General features: G+C 44.2%; 1 protein-coding gene across 4 annotated transcripts in view; it reads right to left on the reverse strand.

Annotated features, from left to right (window-relative positions):
- Nucleotides 1–14,218: 14,218 nt before the first annotated feature.
- Nucleotides 14,219–25,819, reverse strand: part of LOC127569073 (protocadherin-1-like) — a 443,419-nt gene continuing 431,818 nt past the window's right edge. For all 4 annotated transcript variants that reach the window (XM_052013382.1, XM_052013381.1, XM_052013384.1 and 1 more), the window contains one exon: nucleotides 14,219–19,574. In XM_052013382.1, coding sequence (XP_051869342.1) covers nucleotides 19,189–19,574 — 386 coding nt within the window. In that variant the 3' untranslated portion in view covers nucleotides 14,219–19,188. The remainder of the gene's footprint in view (nucleotides 19,575–25,819) is intronic.

Here is a 25,819-nt window from a genome sequence, read left to right on the forward strand (position 1 = left end):
TGTGTGGAGGGGAAATCGACGGTCAACACTTCCAGTCACGACCCTTCACCTGGACTGGAAGATAGAGGTATAGCCAGTATATTATACAGTATACTACAGAAAGATGGAGAAATATAGCCATTATAAAGAGGTGAGGGGAAGGGGTGAAGCAAGAGCTGGCAGGTGATAGGTGGATCCAAGTGAGGAGAGGCGATAGGCTGATGGAGGAGGTAAGAGTGGGAATAGCAACATAGAGGCTGGGAGGTGATGGGTGGAGGTGACAAAGGGCTTCAGATGATGGAATCTGATGGGACAGAAAGGGGGAGCATGGAACCATATATGAGGTGAGGAGGGCAGATGGGAACAGTGGGGGGGAGGCACCCCAGTGAAGGGAGTGTGTGGGAGACAGGCAGATGGAGTGAGTGGAGGAGAGGAAAGAAACAGGGTGATGAGGGGCTGGGGCGGAGGAGATCAAGCTTGGTCGGGCAGACCCTGAAGCTGGAGTCGTGAAACAAGAGACTGCGGACTATAACCTGAAGCTGAAAACGGACTGCTGGAGGAACTCAGCATCTGTGGGGGCAGAGGGTCGGTCGACGTTTCGGGGCAAGATCCTGCATTATGAATGAGAGTGCAGAGGGGAGATAGCCGGTATACGGAGGTGAGGGGGAGTGATGAGCCAAGGGTTGGCACGCCATAAGTGGAGTCTCAGTGAGAATGTGGTTGAAGAGCGGCGGAAACCACAAAGAGGGAGCAACCCCAAATGATAAGGAGGAGAAGGTGCAGAGGGTCAGAGAGGTTAACTGAAGCAAATAAACGTCAGTAAGTGCAGTAAATATTTGGCTTTGGAATGGAAATTTATTCTCTGTGGCTTACACTGTGATTTAGCAGTGGCAGGGGGCTGCACGTTTCCAAAATTCAGCTCTGCTCAGATTCAGGTTAGTTTATTGTCAGATACACCAGGGTGCAATGAAATTCCTCGCTCGTATGAAGCTCACGGAGTAAACAGTGAACATGGTTATAATAGTAACAACATTTAAAAGAAACTTGTATAGGTACGTGGACAGGAAAAGTTTAGAGAGATGTGGGCTAAACGTGGGCAAGTGGGACCTGCTTATACGGGAATCTGGGTCGGCGTGGAGCGATTGGGATGAAGGTCCTATTTCCTTGCTGTGTGACTCTATGACTCTCATAAATACAACAATAAATACAGCGACGTGTGCAAGAACAACAGAATGGTGCAAAGTACATTAGTGAAAACTGAGGTAGTGCAAAAAGAAACGCTGAAGTGACAGTAACGGAAGAGGGTAGAATTAAGAGTCTGAGATTGTGGCAGCACCACCGGGAAGGGGACGTGAAAGAGGTGGTTGGTTGAGAAGTCTGACAGCCGTGGGGAAGAAGCTGTTCTTGAGTCTGGTCGTCCGGGCTTTCAAGCTCCTTCATCTTCTCCCAGAAGGCAGAAGAGAGAAAAGGGAATGGCCAGGGTGGCAGGATCCTTGATGATACTGTTAGCCTTCCTGATGCAACTTCAACAGACTTCAACAGAACTGAATGTCAGAAGCAGATTACGGAGCATGGACACTAACAATGGAAGTGTTTTCCATTTTGTCTGCCTGTGTAAAATGAGCATGAAGTCAGAGGTAACGGAGAGGAAAACAGGCTGATAACTTGCCACCACAAATGTTGCGCATGGGGAAAGTGAAGACGTGCAAACTGTAATGTTGAAAAAGATGAAAAACACAATGATGCTCAATGACCTGCACTGGGGGATGGGTCAGAGGGAAGGAGAGAAAGGGAAAAAAAGGCAGAAGAAAAGAAAAGAGAAGAGGCTAGGAAAGGGAAGAAGAGAAGAAGAATGGCGGGGGGGTGGGGATTACCTAAAGATATCTTTATTAGTCACGTGTACATCGAAACACACAGTGAAATGCATACACCTTTTGCGAAGTGTTCTGGGGGCAGCCCGTAAGTGTCACCACACTTCTGGCGCCAACATAGCATGCCCACAACTTCCTAACCCATACGTCTTTGGAATGTGGGAGGAAACCGGAGCACCCGGAGGAAACCCACACAGACACGGGGAGAACGTACGAACTCCTTACAGACAGTGGCCGGAATTGAACCCGGGTCACTGGCGCTGTAAAGTGTTATGCTAACCGCTTCACTACCGTTCCTGCCGTGGGAGAATTCAATGTTCATGCCATTAGGCTGCAAGGTTCCAAGATGGAAAATGAGGTGGTGTTCCTCCAGTTTGCACTTGGAATTCTCCTGGCAGTGGAGGAGGCCAAGGACTGACATATCAGTGATAGTGTGGGAGAGGGAGTTGAAGTGACTGGCAACAGGGAGACGCAGAATGTTGAATGTTGAATCATTACATTCTTCAAGGTGTAATATTGAAGAATGGTCAGTTGAGGACTGTCTAGATGGTTTGTTGAAACCAAATTGTTGCTGGCAAGACTGAGCTTCCTCAAGACAGCATGTTATAAGTAAAGTTACATAGGCAATTAAGCCAATAACAGTGTTCCAGCAAGATGGAGGTGAAAGTTTCTTTGAAAATGGGCAAATTGACATCACAATGACACTAGTACTTTGTATGTTTGGAGTCCTGAAAGACGTGAATTAATAAAACAATGTTTCAACGACTTGTCCATTTAGCTTAAGATAAAGTTTGTGGAATGAAGGTTAACTGGTGCTTTCATTAAAAAAGATTTTTCTTCTCACTTTGCCTCAGGCAGCAATTGTGGAAATGCTCAAACCACTGAAATGGCCAAAATGTTGTTGAAAAAAAACTGAATGAAGCATAAGGAGAGAGGGAAGGAGCATAATGTTCATGCAGCTGTAGAATCCAACTTCATGGCAATTCTGCAGGAGAAAGATTGTGTGCATCTTCAGATACTCCATCAACCTGTTTTTGATCATGTAGAGCTAACTTGCAAATTAAGTTCAAGTTCAAGTTATACTTTATTGTCATTCACCCATATGCTATAAAGACACATGGAGGAACGAAATGCCGTTACCCCCCAGACTCACACAACAGAGGACACATAGAACAGAGGACGTACAATAAACACAGACAAAAAAATTGTGCAAGTGCAAATAGTGCAAAAAAACGGTCTATACAGAATAGAAAATTAGTGCAGGGTTAGTGCAAAGCCGAGTTGTTATTAAATATATTGATTATTACTTGATTGTTATTAAATGTATTGAGAGTATTAAACATAGTGACTGAATTTTTTATTTCTTTCAGTTTTTCATTAGTATTCAGGAAAATCATTTTTCTCATTTATAAACGGAACTTCATTCATGCAAAGTATCCATTTTTGTTCTCTTCCGGAATATCAACTTTTGCATCTGATGGTTTGCATCCTAGGGTCCTCAGGGAAGAGGCTGCACACATTGGTTGTAAACTACCAAAATTCCCTGGATTCTGAAGCTGTCCCAGAGGTTTTGAAAACTACAAATTTAACACCATTATTTAAGAATGGAATGGAATTCTCATTATTAATGCCAGGGAGGAGGTACAGGAGCCTGAAGACCCACATGCAACAATTCAGAAACAGCTTCTTTCCCTCCGCCATCTGATTTCTGAACGGTCCATGAACACTACCTCGTTCTTCCTTTTGTTTTTCACTATTTATTTATTTTTGTAATTTATAGTAATTTTATGTCTTTGCACTGTACTGCTGCTGCAAAACAACAAATTTCACGTCATATAAGTCAGTGATAATAAGTCTGATTCTGATTCTGAATGGAGGGAGATTGAAAAGAGGAAACTATGGGCCAGGTAGCCTACCATACGTCATTAGAAAAATATTGAAAACCATTATTATGGAGGTATTAGCAGAACATTAAGAAATATCATTAGACAATTAAGCAAGGTTTTATGAAAGGAAAATCATGTTTGCCACATTTTCTTAAGCTCTTTGAAGATGCAACAAACAGAGTAGGTAAAGGGGAACTAGTAGATGTAGTATATTTCCAGAAGGCATATGATAAGATGCCACATAGAAGTTTATTTCACAAGATAAGAGTACATGGAGTTATGGGGTAATTAAGTCATAGAGTAATACAACAGACCCTTCAGCCCAACTCATACATGCTGACCAAGATGCTCATAGGCATGGATAGTGGAGTAGCTAACTAATATAAAACAGGACTGGCAATGAGATGTCACAGGGATCAGTTCTTGATCCTCAACTATTTACATTCTAAATCAAGGATTGAATGAAGACACTGAGTGTACTATTGCAAAAATTTGCTGATGATCGAATTTGAAGGCAGAATACAAAGTTAATGGCAGTGTGGAGGAATGGAGGGATCTTGGGGTCCACATCCATAGATCCCTCAAATTTGCCTCGCAGGTTGATAGGTTTGTTAAGAAGCCGTATGGTGTGTTGGCCTTCATTATTGGGGTATTGAGTTCAAGAGCCACAAGGTAATGTTGCAGATCTATAAAACTCTGGCTAGACCACACTTGGAGTATTGTGTTCAGTTCTGGTTGCCTCATTATAGGAAGGATGTGGAAGCTTCAGAGAGGGTGCAGAGGAGATTTACCAGGATGCTGCCTGGATTGGAGAGCATGTCTTATGAGGATAGGTTGAGCGAGCTAGGGCTTTTCTCTTTGGAGCGAAGGAGGATGAGAGGTGACTTGATAGAAGTGTTGAAGATGATAAGAGGCATAGATCAAGTGGGCAGTCAGAGACTTTTCCCTGGACAAAAGGGGGTATAATTTTAAGATGACTGGAGGAAGGTATAAGGTATAAGTTTTTTACACAGAGAGTGGTGGGTGCGTGGAACACACTGCAGGCAGAGGTGGTGGAGGCAGATGCATTAGGGGCTTTTAAGAGACTCTTAGAGAGGCACATGGCTGATAGAAAAATGAAGGGCTATGTGGGAGGGAAGGGTTGGATGGATCTTAGAGCAGGATAAAATGTCAGCACAACATTGTGGGCCAAAAGGCCTGTACTGTGCTATAGTGTTCTATGTTCTATGATGCAAAAATAGGTGGTTTAGCAAGTTGTGAGGAGGAAACAAGGAGCAGAGGGGTATTGATGGGTTAAAGGAGTGGGCAAGAAGTTGGTGGATGGGGTATAATGTGGGAACTTGTTAAGTTGGAAGGAAGAATGACAAAAAAAAGTATTATTTAAATTGATTGAGACTGCAAGATGTTATGGTGCAAAGAGATAGCGGCCCTTATAAAAAGTTAATATGTGGGTGCGATAAATAATTAGGAAGGCTAATGGAATGTTATCTTTTATTGCAAGCAGAATGAAGTATAGAAGTAGGGAATTTCTGATCCAAATTTATATGGCATAATGAGACTGCACTTGGAGTACTGCTTACATTTTTAGTCTCCATATTTAATGAATGATGTACTTTACTGGAGCCAGTGCAGATAAGGCTCACTTGGTTGATTCTTGGTGTGAAGAGCTTGATAGATGAAGAAAGATTGAGCAAACATGGCTTAGAAGAATGAGGATTGATCTTATTGAAGCATGTAGGATTCTGAGGGGATTGACAGAATGGATACAGAGAGGATGTGTCCCCTTGCAAATTGGTAAATTGGTTTATTATTGTTACATGTACTGAGGTACAGTGAAAAACTTTGTTTTGCATGCCATCCGTACAGATCATTCATTACGTCAGTGCATTGAGGTTGTACGAGGGAAAACAATAACAGAATGCAGAATAAAGTGTTACAGTTACAGAGAGAGTGCAGTGCAGGCAGACAATAAGGTGCAAGGTCATAACAAGGTAGATTGTGAGGTCAAGAGTCCATTTTATTGTACTAGGGGACCATTCAGGGTAGGCACGGTAGTGTAGAGGTTAGCGTAACGCTTTTACAGCACCAGCAACCAGGCTGCAATTCCGCTGCCGTCTGCAAGGAGTTTGTACGTTCTCCCTGTCTCTGCGTGGGTTTCCTCCAGGTGCTCTGGTTTCCTCCTACATTCCAAAGGTGTACAGGTTAGGAGCTGTGGGCATGCTATGTTGGTACCGGAAGAGTGGCAACACTTGCGGGCTGCCCCCATCATGTTCTCAGTAACGCAAAAAGATGCGTTTCACTGTGTGTTTCGATGTACATGTGACTAATACATAAATATCTTATCTTATCAATAGTCTTATAACAGTGGGATAGAAGCTGTCCTTGAGCCCGGTGGTACGTGCTTTCAGACTTTTGTATCTTCCGCCTGATGGGAGATGGGGAGAAGAGAGAATATCCGGGGTGGGTGGGGTCTTTGATTATGTTGGGTGCTTTACCAAGGCAGCGAGAAGTGTCAAAGGTCCAGGGAGGGAAGACTGGTTTCCGTGATGCGCTGGGCTGTGTCCACAACTCTCTGCAGTTTCTTGCGGTCTTGGGCCAAGCAGTAGTCATCCCGAGCCGTGATGCATCTGGATAGTGTTGTTTCAGAATAAAAACTTGCCCATTTAAGAAGGAGGTGAAGAGACATTTCTTCTCCAAGGGTTGCAAATCCTTGGAATTCCCTTTCCCAAGAGAATGAAGATTGACAAACATTTAAACTACAAGAGAATTAAGGAGTATGGAGAGAGGGAGGGAAATGATTTTGCTGCCAAGATTGGATCAGCTGAGACATTTTTGGGTTACTGAACCTCTGGAATTCTTTACCCCGGAGAGTTTTGGAGGCTAGATTATTATAAGGAGTTTGTACATTCTCCTCCGGGTGCTCTGGTTTCCTCCCACATTCCAAAGACATACGGGTTAGGAAGTTGTGGGCATGCTATGTTGGCGCCGGAAGTGTGGCAACACTTGCGGGCTGCCCCCAGAACACTCTACGGAAAAGATACATTTCACTGTGTGTTTCGCTGTACCTGTGACTAACAAAGATATCTTATCTTACTTGCAAAGTGAATGAAAATCTAAATTCAGCATGGATAATATTTACTACCAGCATGGAATTGTAACGGCAAAAAATACAGTTTTTCCAAGTAGGCCTTTTTTTTAAAGATTTAATCAATTTAAACTATTTCAAGTTCTAACCATGTGCAAATTGTGATTTCCCCCCTGAGCCATCAATCTTTTGGTGAGATCAGTACCGAGGGAGTACCACCCTGTCAGAGGTGACCTTTTGGATAAGAGCTGATCTGGATGGAAGGGATCGCCTGACGCTATTTTGTAGAAAAGAAGGGAAGTTGGTGCTGGTGTCCTGACCAATGCTTACCCCTTGGTCAGTATCAACAAAATTGGTACTTCAAGCTAAATCCAGAGACCTTTTTTTCACTGGCAAAAGAACTGTACCCAGGACAGTTTAAACCCACAGTTTCCCATTACTTCATTTATTATTGTCACATGTACTGAGACACAGTGAAAGGCTTTTGTCTGCGTGCCATCAAGACAGATCATTCCATGCATCAATACATCAAGGTAGTACTAAAAGGAAATGCAGTAGGCAGAAGATAGTGATACACACAAAATGCTGGAGGAACTCAGCAGGTCGAGCAGCATCTATGGAGGGAAATAAACAGTCGACGTTTCAGGTTACAGTTACACGGAAGGCACAGTGCAGATAGACAAATAATAGATTTAACTGATAATGTTAACATTCTGCAATCTCACTGTGCAAATATAGATACTCTCCCAGTGGCTGCAGTCTCTGCTAACTGTCACGTCACACTGTTCTGTATCAGCTCTGGATCAGTTGTCTGTACATTGAGTCTCAAGTCAGAAATGGGAGCATTCCAGAGACACAAGCATACAGTTCAAGGCTCCAGTGCAGTGCTGAGGAAGTGCTGCATTGCTGGAGATGCTGCCTTTCAGAAGAGCTCTTAAACTGTGGCCTTGTTTTGCTCATTTAAGTGGATATTAAGGATCCCATGTCACGATTCAAAGAAAGCCAGGTACAATTATTCTTGCTATCCCTTTAACTAAAAGCATCCAAATTAAAACTCCAATAATTTTGCAGCCTTAGGTCTTTGGTAGTGTCAGACAGGCAGATTATTTTTAGATGATACATAGAACTGTGATAAATCTTCCGGTGAACCCAGTGAATTGTAAGGGGGCAGAAACAAGGCCTTATTTAGGTCTGATACTGAACCATTGAGATTTCTGGACAATGAGGAAACAGATAATCAGAGTTTTACTGTAACTATTGGTGTTTGTGGGTGCTTACTGTGTACAAATTGGCTGCTATGTTAAAACAGATTGAGACTTCATTGGCTCCAAAGCAATATGTGATGAGTGAATGGTCCTACATTTAGTGTAGGACTTTCATTTACTGAACTCCATTGACTGAGATGACTGATTTCTGCTTCCACAGACGACAAGCTGCATTTACTTGGTTGGCTTCCCATTTAATGCAAGGAGGTCCACATAATTTGCTTAGAAATTTGATGGGGTGAAGAAGGAGTGATCCATGCTTTGGGCGGGAGTCGGGTTCGGATTAAGGAGCTCTCACCCTGACATTAGAATAGTAATGTCAGGAAGCATTGAGTGTAGAAGTTGGGAGGATCTGCTGTGGTTCTACAAGAGGCTGATGAGGCCACACTGGGAGTATTGTGTTCAGTTTTGGTAGCCCTGCTACAGGAAAGATGTTATGAAACTGGAACTAGTGTGGAAAAACTGGACACGAGGGACTGAGTTATAGGGAGAGCTTGGACAGGCTAGGACTTTTTTTCCATGGAGCTTAGGAAACTGAGAGGTGATCTTATGGAGATGTACACAATCATGAGAGGCAGAGATAGGGTGAATGCACTCAGTCTTTTTCCCAGGGTTGGAGATTAAGCACCAGAGGACATAGGTTTAAGGTGAAAGGGGAGAGTTTAATAGGAACTTGAGGGGCAACTTTTTCACACAGAGGGTGGTGTGCATGTGGAGTGAGCTGCCAGAGGATGTGGTTGAGGCAGGTACAATAACAACTTTTAAAAGACAGTTGGACAGGTACATGGATAGGAAAGGTTCAGAAGGTTATGGGCCAAATATGGGTAAATGGGACAAGTTTGATGGGCATCTTGGCTGACATGGACCAGTTGGGCCGAAGGGCCTGTTTCTGTGCTGTATAACTCTATGACTCTAAGCACAAAAGAGGTAGTGGTAACGAAGACAAGGATTAATTGGAAAGTTTAAAATGAGATTAATTATTTTATGTTTGTTAGGGAAGGATATTAAGTAATATAACACCAAGCCAGGCAATTGGAATTAAGGTCCAGATCAACCCTCAGCCAATTAAATAATAGCATAACCTCATGAGGTAGAATAGTCTTCTCCGTTTCTTATCATCCTGCCCCGGAAGGGGATCACAACACTGGAACTGGCATTCAGAGCAGATTCCTTAACCAGAGCAATGAATTCACCAACAGGTTCATCAGAGGACCATGGATTTCTGTTTTTAACACGCTATGAATAATTAATATCCCAGCCAGTGTTAAAAGATGGAGCTCCATTGAGGACAGTGGCATTAATCAATTTGATAAACAGGTATGTGGCACATGCCAGGACTCTGCAAGGATCAATTAATAAGAATAGCAAAGATCGGGTATTCATTCCAGTCTGTTTGGCATTCTCACAAATTATCTGGCAAATAAAACAAAATTATAGGTTTATTTTTCAATTAATGCTTCGAGTTATTTGATCTGGAACGCACTGAGAATGTGACGGAGATGGATTGAATAGTACCTTTCTAAACAAAACTGAATGAGGGAGATGAAAGTATTGAACAAAACAGAACCAAGGTGGATAATTGGAATTCAGTTCCAGGGGAATGAGGGCAAATCTTAGCCCAAAGAACCACTACAGACTATTAAGCCAAATGGTCTCCTGTATCATTATTTGAGTTTATAATGTATATTTGCTGCCAGCAATTGGACAATCTGCAGCTTGGCCTTTTCTTTCTGCAAGAACCTTCCATTAAAACTATACCCTGCTGGTTGTAGTTTCTTGTCACTGATCTTCCCTCGCCTTCTCAAGCATCTTTACTCCTTGCTTCTCCTGACTTTTGCCGATTCATGTTGAAACACTGCATTGCATGATGTTGTCTCTCACTGGAGGTCCTCAAAGCTCTTCATATGGAGAGGAACCAGCTCAAATTGCAGTCAGGCAGGTAAAATGGATCAGCCATTTTGTGCACAGCAGGATGCCACAAACTGCAACAGGGTGAATGTTAGCCTGTTTCCAGTAATGTTTGACGCTGGCATGAACACCTTGAGACTTAGACCCAGGGGCACTAACCATGAAATAGATTAGCATCCACATGAGTACTCTGCTTTTGAAATTCCATTTCATTGCAAGTACGACTCTGAGTTAAGAGCAGGAGAAGACTTGACCTCACAAAGCTGCTGTGTCACTTAATTAGGTCATGGCTGATCTGGTTGTGACCTGTTCTGACATGACTACATACAGCTTCTCATTCCCACCTCAAGGTTCAACAACAGTTTCTTTCCCACTGCCATTAGGTTCTTGAACCAACCTGAAAAAACCTCAATCTACCTAGGATTATACTTACCTCAACTTGCACTTATGCCATGACGTCTATTTTAGGTTTTTCTTGTTGTGTTAATTATGTATAATTTATGTTAATTTAAGCTTATGTAATTTATGTTTGTCATGCTTATGCTGGTGCTGCGAAAAGCAAATTTCCATGGCATTTATACCCTGGGTATGTATGTCCATGACAGTAAACTTTGACTTGAACAGCCTATAATATCAACTTCTTCATTAAAAATATTCGATGACTCTTCTTCCATGAGAGGCAAGGATGGGTTCAGGCAGACATTGTTCATAGGGTATCAAATTGCAGCCACTGTCGGGATATAAGTGAGAAATGTTTTCAAATTGGAGAGGAAATAACTGAGGTGGGTGGAATGACTGTTTTAATTTATTCAATTAATTTCCAAAATGCAAATGTCACTGACAAGATTCGCCTATATTGCCCGTTGCCAGTTGCCCTGAGATCAGCAATTAATGGACAATCTCCCACTATGGCCAGATCAGATATTAAGCAATGATCTGGATCTGGCAGCTGATCCCTTCCCCACAGATCATCAATCGGTCCAGTGGGGTTTTTTAAGGAAAGTCATCTTTCTCACTTCATTGGGTGGATGATTAGTTCTGTACCATTACAGTCTTACTGCAAAATAAAACTCTGCTGAAAACATGGTCACTTTATTATATTAAAAATTGGAAGTCTGCAATTAATTCTCCTCTGTGTCCATTTTTACAGTAAAACACACCACTGAATCATGGGCGATTTTACCCTGAAGGACCTAGGAACATGCCATCAGTCAAATGAAGAGTATATCATCCATACCTGCTTCAGAGGTTATGTTACTGATAGCGTCATAAAAATGCACCTGATCTCTTTTGTGTTATTTGAATTAAGTACCTATGCACTACTTGCTTTGGTTCATATGCTCTTTAGAGACGAGTGTTCATTGACTCATGACTTGCCTTGTTCAAACTGTGTGAGAAAGCCAATAAGTAAAAGCAAACAGGATTTGGGAGGAAGCTGCCAATCAGCTGAGATCACGTCCCTGGAAATGATGTGGAAACGATGACCTGGCCTGGATCTGCCTACCTCAGGAATGCCTCGTACAATTCGGGCCCTAATCGAGGAAACCCTCGGGCATTTAGGTGAGGCAGTAAGGAAAGTGGAAAGAACAGTTCAAAAACAAGAGTAATGCATAACAAATCACACAAGAGGGTGGTACGTATGTGGAATGAGCTGCCAGAGGAAGTGGTTGAGGCAGGTACAATAACATTTAAAAGACACTTGGACAGGTACATGGTTGGGAAAGATTTAGAGGGATATGGGCCAAATGCAGATAAATGGGATTAGCATAGATGGGCATCTTGGTTGGCATGGACAAGTTGGGCTGAAGGGCCTGCTCTATGACCCTATGACTGTAAATAGCCAGGATACTTCTGCTTCAGAAGGTGACCACTTCGAGGCTGAACAGTAGTGGAGTGACTGTTTTATTACACTTGTAAGCCAGAGGCCTAGACACGCGATCTAAAGACAGGAATTGGGCAGTTTAAATTCAGTCAATAAAATAAATCTGGAATTAAAAAAAAATTAGTATCTGATAACTGTGAGTCTTAGGTGATTGCTGCAGAAAACCCAACTGGTTTACTGAGGTATTCCAGGGAAGGAAATCTGCTACTTTCACCCAGTGTGAGCTGTAGGTGACTCCAGACCCATAGTAATGTGGTTGACTCTTAACTGCCCACTGAAGTGGTCCAACAAACCAAGTGCTCTGGGGAGCAATTAGGGATGTGGTAATAATGCCAGTGACACATATCCCAGGAATAAACAACACTAAATATAACTGAGTCAATTGAAATGAGAATGAAGTGCGGTGTAAACCAGGAGATAGAACTGATATTATTGGTTGTCATGCCCAAAGATAAAATCCCAGTCCCTCTTGCCATCCTTCTATATTCTCTGCCATGGGGTAAAACTTATTATGTTTTAGTCATTCTCCCTGCGGGATATTCCACAAAGATCTCCTTTGAGTGGCAATCCCAGGCTAAACCCCCTTATAACTGGCTTACCAAATGATTTCTTCCTAATTAGACCTCTCCCAACCAAAAAATAAACCTGCATTCCTGTAGCATCTGTCATATCCTCAGGACTTCCTGAACACCATGCCCAGGAAGTGTGATCACAGTTGCAATGACAGAATTTTAAGAACGCAGGAGGAGGTCATTTAGCCCAACATTCCCTGATGGCCCATTTGCAGGAAATGGGCACAGTAAGCTCCCATCAACGGTAATGTAGTGGACACCAGATTATCTGCTTTTTGTGATGTTTATTGAGGAACAAATATGGATCAGGACACCGGGGAGTCCTCCCCATCATTGTAGCATCATGGAGTCAATTCTGATGGGAGAATAGGGTGGGATTCGGTTTAACATCTCAACCAAGAGGCTGGGCCTCTGATAGTCCGACAGCTGCAGCTCACTTGAGGCTCCAACTACTACTGCTTTGCTGCATTGTGTATGTGCGTGTGTATGCTCAAATTTGCATTTGTGTGCTTGTGTGTGTTTGTGTGTGTGTGCGCGCGCGCACGTGTGTGTGTGCGTACCTACCCAACTTAGCATCTGTGCGTGTGTGTGTGTGTTCGTGTGTGTGTAACTACCCAACTTAGCATCTCTGTGTGTGTGCACGTGTGTGTACCCAACTTTGGTCTGTCTGTGTGTACTCAACTTTGTGTGTATGTATCCAGTTTTGGGCCTCTGTGTGTGTATGTATGTGTAACCAACTTTTGTGTGTGTGTGTCTCTCTCTCTCTCTCTCTCGGTATGTGTCTGTGGATGTTTGTATATTGGTGGTTGTGCGTAACCAACTCTTTGGGTCTGTGTGTCTGTGGTGTGTGTGCCTGTTTGATCTTGTGATAGGAATGCCTAAGGATCAGCTGACAGGTCGAGTCCTCAGAGAGACACGGAGTGGGAGTGCAAGAAACCGACCGACCTGGACACAAACTCCAGGTTGTGCCTTATGGAAATACAAATATTTTATCAGCTTACTTTTGATCATTGCCCACCTCGAGCTATCACAGCATCAGTGATCTGGGTTCAATTCCCGCCGCTGTCTGTAAGGAGTTTGTACGTTCTCCCTGTGTCTGCGTGGGTTTCCTCCGGGTGCTCCGGTTTCCTCCCACATTCCAAAGACGTACGGGTTAGGAAGTTGTGGGCGTGCTATGTTGGCACCGGAAGCGTGACGGCACTTACGGACTGCCCCCAGAACATTCTACGTGAAAGATGCATTTCACTGTGTGTTTTGATCTACATGTGACTAACAAAGATATCTAATCTTACATAAAAGCAAACCAAATGTGACTATTAAAGTTTGCTTGGGCACCATTTATAAATACACTCTTTATCCCCAGCAGCTCCAACATTTAGGGTATAACAATATTTATAAGACACTTGGACAGGTACATAGATAGGAAAGGTTAAGAGGGATATGGGCCAAATGTGGGCAAATGGGACTAGCTTGGATGGGCACCTTGGTCAGCCTGGACGAGTTGGGCTGAATGGCCTGGTTCCATGGCTATCCTACTCTGGGAGAATCCCACACCCCGGAAATCCCCAGAACTACTTGAAAGGAGAGAAAGTCTCAAAGGCAACAGATTGCTCATTTTCCCATTTTATTGTAAAGCTTTGAGGAAGGAATAATTACAATGATTGTGTTTTCTCTCTGTTGATGGCTCAGCAAATGAGGGCCAAGAATTTGTTTACGATGCTTAACAATAGGAAAAAAAATAGATATAAATCAGAGGAGGTGACTCACTGCCCGCGCAAATCTCATAAGTAACATAGGAAGCCAGTGGATTAACTAGTAAAGCATTATGTGTTTCCAACACCCTTAACAATATGGTCCTGATTATACATTTAATCCATCTAAAAATAGTAACGTACTTCCATTTGCTGATTTTGTTTTTATATAAAAGCGACATTTGCATGTACATAAAACTGTACAAAAAACATGGCATACAAGCAATTAAATTAATTATATAAATAGAACCAACATTGAAGTTCAAATCATCTAAACAGCAGTCTGCTGCTTGTTCCTAGACAAATCTCATGGACTCTGGGTTTCCTCTCTCAACCCCTCCCCAGTATCATGGGGATTCTTAACAGGGTTCTAGCAGGATCTACACTATAGACTCACTGAAAGTACTGGTCCTCCTACAGATGCATGTGCCGCTGTAGTTCTGGTCCAGGATATCACAGGGCAAGCTACATCGCGACACGATACTTTATAAATACATACATAATCTACCGCTGTATCCATTTTCTTAGGATGAAACACAAACAAAAATAATGCATCAAACTATCTCTGCCTATAAATGCAAGAGAAGTGGCCTCTTCAGATCCCACAAGGTTGTTCTGCCACCTCAACACACTTTGGGGATTTTTTTTGGTACCTGTATGCTCATGATTGTGGAGTCTTTATCTTTTAGTTTGCGCCTGTAACTCTGTAATTCCAAGCCTTCTGCATCGGACGAACTGCAACTTAACCATACAAAGAGGCACCTTTACATTCTCAGCTTAAGTCTCCTCAATAGTCAATCTTCCTCAAATTTCTAGCAGACTGGAGGACTGTAGTGGGATTTATCCAAAACTCATCCAATCATAACTCCAGCTTGATTGACTATGGATGAAGGGTCATCCTCGCGAATGCGGGGAGTTGATAAGCCCAAGTTGACAGCCATCAGAGTGCCAAGCGGCCTTTCCTGGAGGAACACCTCCACTACTTCCTGAGAATTGGAGATTGCAGAGCCCTGGCAATGGCCACTCGTCCTCCTGCCTTGAGTGCTACATCCACGCATTCACCTAAACCTGTTACCCTCCCCCCCCCCACCAGAGCATCGGGCATATTACTTGGTCAGAAATAAAAACAGATCCTTTTCGAGATGTCCAGTGTAAATTGGATGGATTCAAGGTCTATAATTCCATGCCAAGGCTTCCATTAACTTCAATACACACCCATCTTGCCCTAACATAGACCCCTGGTCCTGACTAATGAACCTCACATGAAAGAATGCATTGCAGGTTACAGTAAGAAGCTTGAATGAGTCAAATTGCCCTCCCCTCCATCACCTCCCGCTTGAGTATTCTGATTCGTATGTCCCCCCTTTCACTTATCAAGGCACAAAGTTAAAAACTGCTTCACTTCAGTCACAAACCCCGGGGAATTCTAGAGCCAACCTGTCCACAAATCATCAGGGTTCTGCCACAGATGATGAAACAAGAACAAAATGCAAACACACACACACACATACGTACACAAAAAAAATGCAAATATTTTGTGAAAACAGAGCAATAATCATGCTAACATAACAATTTTTATATACACCACTGTCTATCTGAATTGAGTTTCACAAGTCGTGAAGTGGGTACAATTAGAAAGTGCGCTATAATTGGAGACAATAACAGCAGTTGAAACAATAATTAGAGGAAGATTGGTGGGCCATTGAACCAAAATGCTAAAATAAAATAGTTGGTAGCAATGCTCTAATCCATAGATGGTTATAAAATGAGTTCAAGATGCCATAAGGTGTCCAGCTCCAAATGGGTAATCGAGTAGACTTGATAATATTTGATGGGGTTTTGCATTGGCTGGTTGGACATGTAATAGTGTTCACTACCATCCATTGAGTAGACTCTGGTGTGTCATCAATGCACCAAAGTCATCTGTCCAATCACATAACCTACATATCAGTGGGAGGTCACCCCAGACTTTAGATCAGAAGATTTTTTTTTATTTTAAATGCCACAATATCCAACGCCTAACAAAAACATCAAAGAGTAATGTAACTCCACTTGTCCATGTGAGTTTGGGAACCCCTACTGCAGCCCTGGTCATGTGTCTCATAACAACAGCTAATCAAACATCCGTTCATTCTTCCCTTCTTTCAGGATGCCTCCTCATCTCATTGGTAGAAGGGAAAACACAGCCTCATACACAGCCACACCAAGCCACACACACACACACACATACACACACACACACACACACACAAACACACACACAGCCACCCACAGAAACGCATTACGAGAAACACCCACCCACCCAGAGACACTCGCCCTCACACAGAAACACATACCCAGAGATACCCAGCCACACACAGAAACACCCATCCACACTCACCTACCTACCCACAGACACCCACACACACAGACACCCATCTACCCACAGACACCCGCACACACAGACACCCACCTACCCACAGACACCCACACACACCCACACCCACTCACACACACAGACACCCACACACACAGATACCAAAACACACAAACACAAACTCACAGCAATACTCACACACACACAGACATCTACAGAAACACATACCCACAGAGACTCCCACACACACAGATACCCACAGACACAAACACCCACCCACACAGGAAGACACACACACACACACACACACACACACACGGACACCTATCCACACAAAAGGACATGGAAAGATACACCCATACCCACAGAGACTCGCATCTATCCACAAAGACGTACAAACACACACACACAAAGATATAGACACCCACCTACTAACATACCCATCTATGCAGACAAGCACACACATCCACTCTAAGAGACCTACACAGACACACATGAATGTGCACAGGCATATGCCCCCACCCAGACATAGACACACGTACAACCAGAGAGACAAGCACATGCTCACACGCACGTGCACACTCTCACACACACTCACTCATACACACTCACACACGCACGCACACACGCTCACACTCGCGTGCACACACACTCACTCGCACGCACACACTCACTCGCACAGTCACTCACTCACACACACACACACTCACACACACACACACACACACACACACACACACACACACACACACACAGAGTCACACAGACTCCAAATCAACACAGTGTCATTAGGGTAGGAACTATTACAGCTGTAATACCATACAACATGTCAGGGTCCCCGAAAGCTGACAATCCCAGCGAGGCTGTAGGCTGTGGTTCCGGCATCAGGTCCTGAGCTCTGAGCTCACAGAAGGGTGAAGTGTCTCCGTTGTCCCCTTGTGCACATTTCCACAGGAGCAGACATTACTTCCAGCCATGGCCATCCCAGGGGACCTCAGACACAAGGAGGTGATGTATATGTCCACCTCTCGAAGGTGCGATCCCAAGTGACGTCGCGACAGAAGCCACAGCTGTCATGCAGATGCCCAAACTTCAAAGGCTCCCACCATTCCACTTTTCAAAATAAAATAAAATATATGAGAAACCTGTGAACAGCTGAATGGATGAAGGTCACAGTTCACCAACGCCATTCACAATGCTCATCCACCAGTGTGGGTCACTAAAAGTTTCTTGCAGTTACATTTACAAGATGGCTTTTCCATTGATACCTTTGAAATTATTTACATGAGGAAAAGAATCATTCAGACTTAAGGTGGATTTGTTGAATACAGCTGAGGAACATGAAAGATGGAGCTGATTTCATCTCTCAGACTCTGAACCGTTGGAGGTGCAATTCATATATTATCTGAAGGTCATATTTACACAAAGATACAGCAACTCTCCTACACCGCTGTGTTGATTGGTCCCTGCAGCTAGGGTGAACATGTGCCAGATGAGTGTTCGATACAGAGCTTTATGCACTGGGGTGCCACATCTAAAAATACAAGAGTGTCCGTGTATCCATGTATATCACCTGTTTTTTGTCTTCTGCACCTCCCCTCCCACCAACACATGCACATGCATGCACACACACACACACGCACACACACACATGCACGCACACACACATGCATGCACACACACACACTCTTATACCTGTACCAAGCACACATGCATGCACACACAGTCTTATACCCGCACACACACTTATACCTGTACCAAGCACACATGCATGCACACACAATCATGCAGACACACACACAAGCACGAGCACACACATACACATGCTTTTATAAGTGTACCAAGCACGCATGCATATACACACGCAATCATGCACACACACATATGCATGTGAACAAACATATGCACACTCATACATGTACCAAGCACACATGCACACACATAATGATGCAGACACACACACATAAGCATGTGAGCACACATACACTCACAGTCTCATACATGTACCAAGCACACATGCATAAACACACACAATCATGCATACACACACACATGCATACAAACACTCAATCACGCAGACTCACACAAGCACGTGAGCACAAAACACACATGTTCACATACACATACACACACATACACTCACTCACACACACACAGACACACACTCACACACACATTCACACACACAGACACACACTCACACACACAGACACACACACACAGACACACACACACACACACACACACACAAATAAAACAAACCCAAAATTAAAAACTAAATGAATCGGCTGCATGCAGTTAAGAAGTTTGGCAGGAATGGAAACGATTAGGGGTAAACAGCACCGTGTTTGATTTTTGACCGCTGTTCTGCCTGTGTTTTGTCTCTGCTGTTGGTGTTGGGTGGGGGTCAAGGCTGTGCCAATGTTATGGAAATCCCTGGACAACACACCATTTCAATCCCATCCATTCTTTGAAAATCAAATTTGCCTTCGAATTGTAGTGCGGACAATAAAGCCTTTGTTTGCTTCTTTGCTTCTCCGTATGTTTCCCCTTGCGCTCTTTTCCTCTTAACTCTTGCATTTCCAAACAGTTGAAACAGCTTCAAACAGGCACAGAGCTGGCTCCAACACTCCCTAGAGATAAATCTCCCGCTTGGAATTCTGGGGGGCAGGTCCAGGGGCCTGTTGGTAGTCAGGGGGTTGGGTGAGCGGGATTTCTTCCAGAGTCGAATCCTTGCCGGGCTCGTGGTTTGAACTGGGGAAGGCACTATGCGTCGGTATGAAGCGGATGTTGGCCATCTTGGCATTACGGTCCTCAGTGAGCCGAGGGCTCCCATTGGTCAGACGATCCTGGCTCCCCCGTTCTTCATAAGGCACAAAAGTGGACAGTTTGGGAACGTTTCTCTGCTTCCTGTTGGGGGATGGTTGACCAGGCATCCAACAAGTATCTGAATGACCAAACTCTGTGCACTCCCTTGTGCAGTTCCCAGTCATAGCCACGTCAGGCAGTGGTCGAAGATCTACATTGGCATATATAAAGAGAAAGAAAACATTACTTTACACATCTGGATGCATCACGACTTGGTACGGCAACTGCTCTGCCCGTGACCACAAGAAACTGCGGAGAGTTGTGGACACAGCCCAGCGCATCACGGAAACCAACCTCCCCTCCATGGACTCTGTCTACACTTCTCGTTGCCTCGGTAAAGGTGCCAACATAATCAAAGACCACACCCACCCTGAATGTTCTCTCTTCTCCCTTCTCCCCCTGGGCAGAAGGTACAAAAGCCTGAAAGCACGTACCACTGGGCTCAAGGGCAGCTTCCATTCTGCTGTTATAAGACATACAGGTTAGGAAGTTGCGGGCGTGCTATGTTGGTGCTGGAAGCGTGGCGACACTTGTGGGCTGCCCCCAGAACACTCTATGCAAAAGATGCATTTCACTGTGTGTTTTGATGTACATGTGACTAATAAAGATATCTTATATTGTCTATATCTCTCTGCAGACTCTCCACATCCTCTGAACGATTTGCTTTTCCACTCAATTTACTGTCATCAGCAAACTTAGATACGCTACACCTGGTCCCCTCTTCCAAATTGTTAACGTATATCGTGAACAGTTGTGGGCCCAGCACCGACCCCTGCAGCACACCCCTCACCACTGATTGCCAACCAGAGAAACATCCATTTATCCCAATTCTCTAGCTTCTATTGGTTAACCAATCCTCTATCCATGCTAATACATTACCCCCAACTCTATGCATCCTTATCTTATGGGTAAGTCTTTCATGCGGCACCTTATTGAACGCCTTCTGGGAATCCAAGTATACAACATCCACCTGTTCCCCTCTATCCACTGCGCTCATTATATCCTCAAAGAACTCCAGTAAGTTTGTCAAACAGTGCCTGTCCTTCCTGAATCCTTGCTGTGTCTGCCTGATGGAACCATTTTCATCCAGATGTCTCACTATTTCTTCCTTAATGGTACCCTTCAAGCATTTTCCCGACTACAGAGGTTAAGCTAATTGGCCTCTAGTTACCTTTTGCCTACATTGCTTCTTTAAACAGTGGCGTGACATTCGATGTCTTCCAATCCACCAGGACCTGCCCAGGTTCTAGAGAATTTTGGTAAATGATCACAAGCGCATCTACTATAACCTCCGCCATTTCTTTCCATACCCTGGGATGCATCCCATCAGGACCAGGAGACTTGTCTACCTTTAAACCCACTAGTTTGCTCATCACTACCTCTTTAGTGACAGGAATTGTATCGAGGTCCCCATCTCCCATTGCGTTCATAACATCTCTACTTGGCATGTTAGACATGTCGTCCACCGTGAAGAACAACACAAAATAGTCGTTCAAGACCTCGACCATTTCCACATTACCCAATATTAATTCCCGCTTCTCATCTTCCAAGGGACCTACGTTCACTATAGCCACCCTTTTCCACTTTATATAATTATAAAAACTTTTACCATCTGTTCTTATGTCTTGTGCTAGTTTACTTTCATAATCTATCTTCTCTTTTCTTATTGCTTGCTTCACGGTTGTTTGTTGCTTTTTAAAGTTTTCCCAATCTTTCAGTTTCCCACTACTCTTGGCAACTTTGTATGCATGAGGTTTTAGCCTGATGCCTTCTTTTATTTCCTTAGTTATCCAATGCTGGCTCTCCCCACCCTTATTGTCCTTGCATGATCAGAAGGAGAACGTGCAAACTCCACACAGACAGCACTGGAGGTCAGGATTGAAGCTGGATAGCTGGAGTCGTGTGGCAGAGGCACTATCTGCTGTGCCACTGTGCTGCCCATGAAAACCCCCTCACCATGACCTACTAACTACCATGCAACAGTGCATGGCTAACATGAGGGGGCATAATTTTAAGGTGATTGGAGGAGGGTATAAGGGGGATGTCAGGGGTAAGTTTTTTACACAGAGAGTGGTGGGTGCGTGGAACGCACTGCCGACAGAGGTGGTGGGGGCAGATACATTAGGGACATTTAAGATAGCCTCATGAATGATAGAGAAATGGAGGGCTATGTGGGAGGGAAGGGTTAGATGGATATTAGACCAGGATAAAATGTCGGCTCAATATCGAAGGCCGAAGGGCCTGTACTGTGCTGTAATGTCCTATGTTCTAATACTCTCCTGTGTCAATGCACAACTGCAAGAGGTGTGCACAGTGTGGTAATGCACTGACACCATGTAACTGTTGAAGTGATGGCAGGATCCAAGTCTTTTGTTTGCACTCAGCAGTACTATCTCCAAACGACGAGCTGGCCTACGAACTCTGATGTCAAGGTCCCGATGAAGTACTTCCTAAAAGCCCAGATCAGTAATTCATTACAATTCTCAGAAAAATACTCCGTCAGATTGGCAAGCAAATTGCAGAATGTCACCTGTCAATGGCCACACAAGAAAAATCATCCAGAGAGCAATGGAAAACGGTGACAAGAAAAAGCACAGCAATCAGAAAAATAAAGTGTGCTCAGCAATGTTCTTTCATAATGGCACTGTCTTGATGGCGACGTGAAGGTAAACCCATGCCAGACACCTCCTGGCTCTCTGCCCACACATCCATTATTAATGGTTGAGCTTTGGCACTCAACACTGGAAGAGTGAGAAGAACTGGACTGTATAGGAAGCCCATTCACTGAGAAACAATCCGGTCAGTTCTGCTTTCCCTGTATCCTGACAATTTCCCCTCAACTATCGATCCATAGAAACACAGAAAACCTACAGCACATACAGGCCTCCAGCCCACAAAGTTGTGCCGAACATGTCCCTACCTCAGAAATGACTAGGCTTACCCTTAGCCCTCTATTTTTCTAAGCTCCATGTACCTATCCAGAAGTCTCTTAAAAGATCCTATCATATCCGCCTCCACCACCGTTGCCGGCAGCCCATTCCACGCACCCACCGCTCTCTGAGTAAAAATCTTACCCCTGACATCTCCTCTGTACCTACTCCCCACCTCTTGTGGCAACCATTTCAGCCCTGGAAAAAAGCCTCTGACTATCCATACGATCAATGCCTCTCATCATCTTATACACTTCTATCAGGTCACCTCTCATCCTCCGTCGCTCCAAGGAGAAAAAGGCCAGTTTTGAAAAAGGCCTTTGATTGTTTCATCCAGTGTGTCGGAAGAACCTAGGCCACGCTTCCTTGGTGGCAGGGATCACGGGCTTGGGAGGTGACCTCTACCACCAACAAAGACAAGGACAGCAGGTGCATGGGAACAACGCCACACTGATCCTAAACCTAAAGCTAACCCCAACCTTCGTCCTACAACACTGAACCACCCTGACAAACCCTAGCCAACTCTCCAACAAATCCTAGCCAACTCCCCGAGAAGCCAAAACCCTCCACAAACCCAATAAACAACCCCCCCCCACCTCACCTACATGAGTACAATACCTGGGACCCCTATCCCACCCTATTAAGATATGGAATAAAGAATAAGACACAGATCCCAATAAAGGCGAGTGGAGCGGGACCAGGATAATGAAGGTGTGGGCCTGATCAAAGTGGCAGGGTCCAGTGAGACTGAATCTCCAGTAACGATATCAATGAACACGAGAGGGATAATTTTCCCACTGCCCACTAACAACTCAACCTTCGTCCTAACCCCAACCCTCCAAGTTGCACCTCAGTCTACAACCCAGCAGCATAAACATTGAATTCTCCAACTTTGGGTAATTGCTCCACTTCTGTCCCTTTGCTCGCCCCTCCTGATCCACCTGTCCCCCTGTCACTCTGTCTCTTTCCCCTTCTCCACCTGCTCTACCTGCCCGTCACCCACACACTCCTCCCACTGGTTCCCCTCCCTCACTACTTCCCTCTGCCCTCCTCACCTCTATTCCATGCTCCACCCTCTTCTCCTATCAGATTCGATCATCTTCAGCCCTTTGACGGCTCCACCTATCACCTCCCAGCTTCTGGCACCATTCCCACTCTCCCCTCCCCCATTTGCCTATCACCCCCTCACGTGGATCCACCCATCACCTGCCGGCTCTTGCTCCACCCCTCCCCTCCACCTTTTTATACCGGCGATCTCCCCTGTATCTTCCAGTCCAGATGAGGGTCTCAACCTGAAACGTCGACTGTCCATTTCCCTCCACAGATGCTGCCCGACCCGCTGAGTTCCTCCAGCTTTTTGTGTGTTGCTCCAGATTCCAGCACCTGCAGTCTCTTGTGTCTGCACCTCATTGTGACTTGGAAATGTCTTGCCGTTCCTTCACTATCACTGGTTCTAAATCGCTGAACCTCCTATCCAACAGTACTTCAACAAAAGGTTCACAGCCATTCAAGAAGGCAGCTCACCACCACCTTCTCATGGTCAAGTGGGAATGAAAATTAAATCAGTGACACCCATGCCTGTAAAATTTATATAACAAGTTCTAAATCCTAAACATTAGTTGCATCTAGAGGTTTCTTGCCATGATGTTTCTGGTTCTTCTGATATTTACCTCAACTCTCTAGCATCTGGTTACTGGCTATTCAGCCACTGGAAAGAGTTTTCCTTTATTTACTCTTTCTAAACCCTTAATGATTTCAGGTACCTCCAATTCTCCACCGAACACCTCTTTGCCAAAGGAAAATGGCCCCAGCTTCTCCACATTATCTTTGCAAAACTCTAACGCTGGTAAACCTCCCCTGCACCTAAAGCCTTTATGTTCTTCTGAACATGTCATGCCTAGATTTGGATACAATGATCTACCTAAGGCTGATCCAGTGTTGGTACTGCGAGCTAAATTTTGATCTTGGCACTCCTATAGCCCAAGATCCCATATTGTCTATTAATTGCTTCACTAACTTGTTCTCCTAACTTCAAAACACACCCCAATCTCGCTCCCTTTATAGTCTGCCTCCTTCTTCCCACCAAATTATATCTCCACATTGAATTCCATCTGCCATGTGTATACCTTTCTTCTGGACTGTCTTCTTTCCCTGAAACTCTTACTGCCTTCAAGATGAAGAGACGTATTACAGACAGTCCCAATTCATGTTGAGAGTGGTTATGTAGCCATTAAGTTGCTAGGTCAATAATTGGGAGGCTTTGGCAGATGACTTGGGAACGTGAGTTGTGGACAGCAGTTGGGGAAGTTAGTCAGTTAATGAAATAAATCTGAAACAAGCACATCAGTGACAGTGGCCATGAAACTAACAGACTGTCATAAATTCACCACTGCCCTTCTGTGAAGGAGGTCTACTGTCCTTAATTGATCCAGCTTGCATGTGACTCCAGACCACAGCAACAGGGTTGACGCTAAGTAGCTGCTGCAATGGTTCAGCAAGCCATGCAGTTAACTATGGATGGTCAATAAATGCTGGTCTTGGCAATGATGCTTCTTTCCCATAAGTTAATTAAAATGTATACACTTTCCAGAAGGGAGGTGCAGGGTTGGAGGTGGGAGGGACGACTAGGTTATAATTAAGGAGTTAAGTAAATAATTGATGTGTGAAAGCACTGAAGAGCAATAAAGAGATGATCAGAGGAGAGGGACTAATTGGATAGTTCTTATAAAGAGCCCAATGGCATTTTTGCTGTGGTGGATTATTTCATGACTCCAGGTAACACCAGAATAATGGGAATCTTTTGCACAAGAAGCCGTTTGTTCCAACATCCGTGCAGTCTGAAGAAGAATAAGTTCGACCAATCCCACTTCCCAGCTTTTTCTCGATAACCTTGCGGTTCATCAACTTATTCCTTAAATATGACAGGGGTTTCTGTCTCCGCCATGAGTTCCTGACATCCACCGCCATCTGAAGGGAAAATTGTCCTCAATTTCTCCCTGTTCCTTCCCCCAAGTACCTCAAATCCATGTTCCCCAGTTATTATCATCTCTGCCAAGGGCCCTCGATCCTTCCTGTTTTTTCCTGTCCAGGCCTCTCATAACTTTACACATCTCAATTAAAACTTCGTAGTTCCAAACGTTCTCCCTGTGTCTGCGTGGGTTTCCTCCGGGTGCTCCGGTTTCCTCCCACATTCCAAAAGACGTACAGGTTAGGAAGTTGTGGGCATGCTATGTTGGCGCCGGAAGCGTGGTGACACTTGCGGGCTGCCCCCAGAACACTACGCAAAAGATGTATTTCACTGTGTGCTTCGATGTACATGTGACTAATAAAGATACACACACAAAGTAAATAATTCTAGTCTGGACAGTCTCTCCTCATAGCAAATACTCTTTAGCCCTGGCAATCTTTGTAATCTCTTTAGTCCAATTACATCTTTTGTAATGAGGTGACCAGATTGCATACAATT

Source organism: Pristis pectinata, chromosome 4 (genome assembly GCF_009764475.1).
Source record: "Pristis pectinata isolate sPriPec2 chromosome 4, sPriPec2.1.pri, whole genome shotgun sequence".
NCBI classification, from domain to species: domain Eukaryota; kingdom Metazoa; phylum Chordata; class Chondrichthyes; order Rhinopristiformes; family Pristidae; genus Pristis; species Pristis pectinata.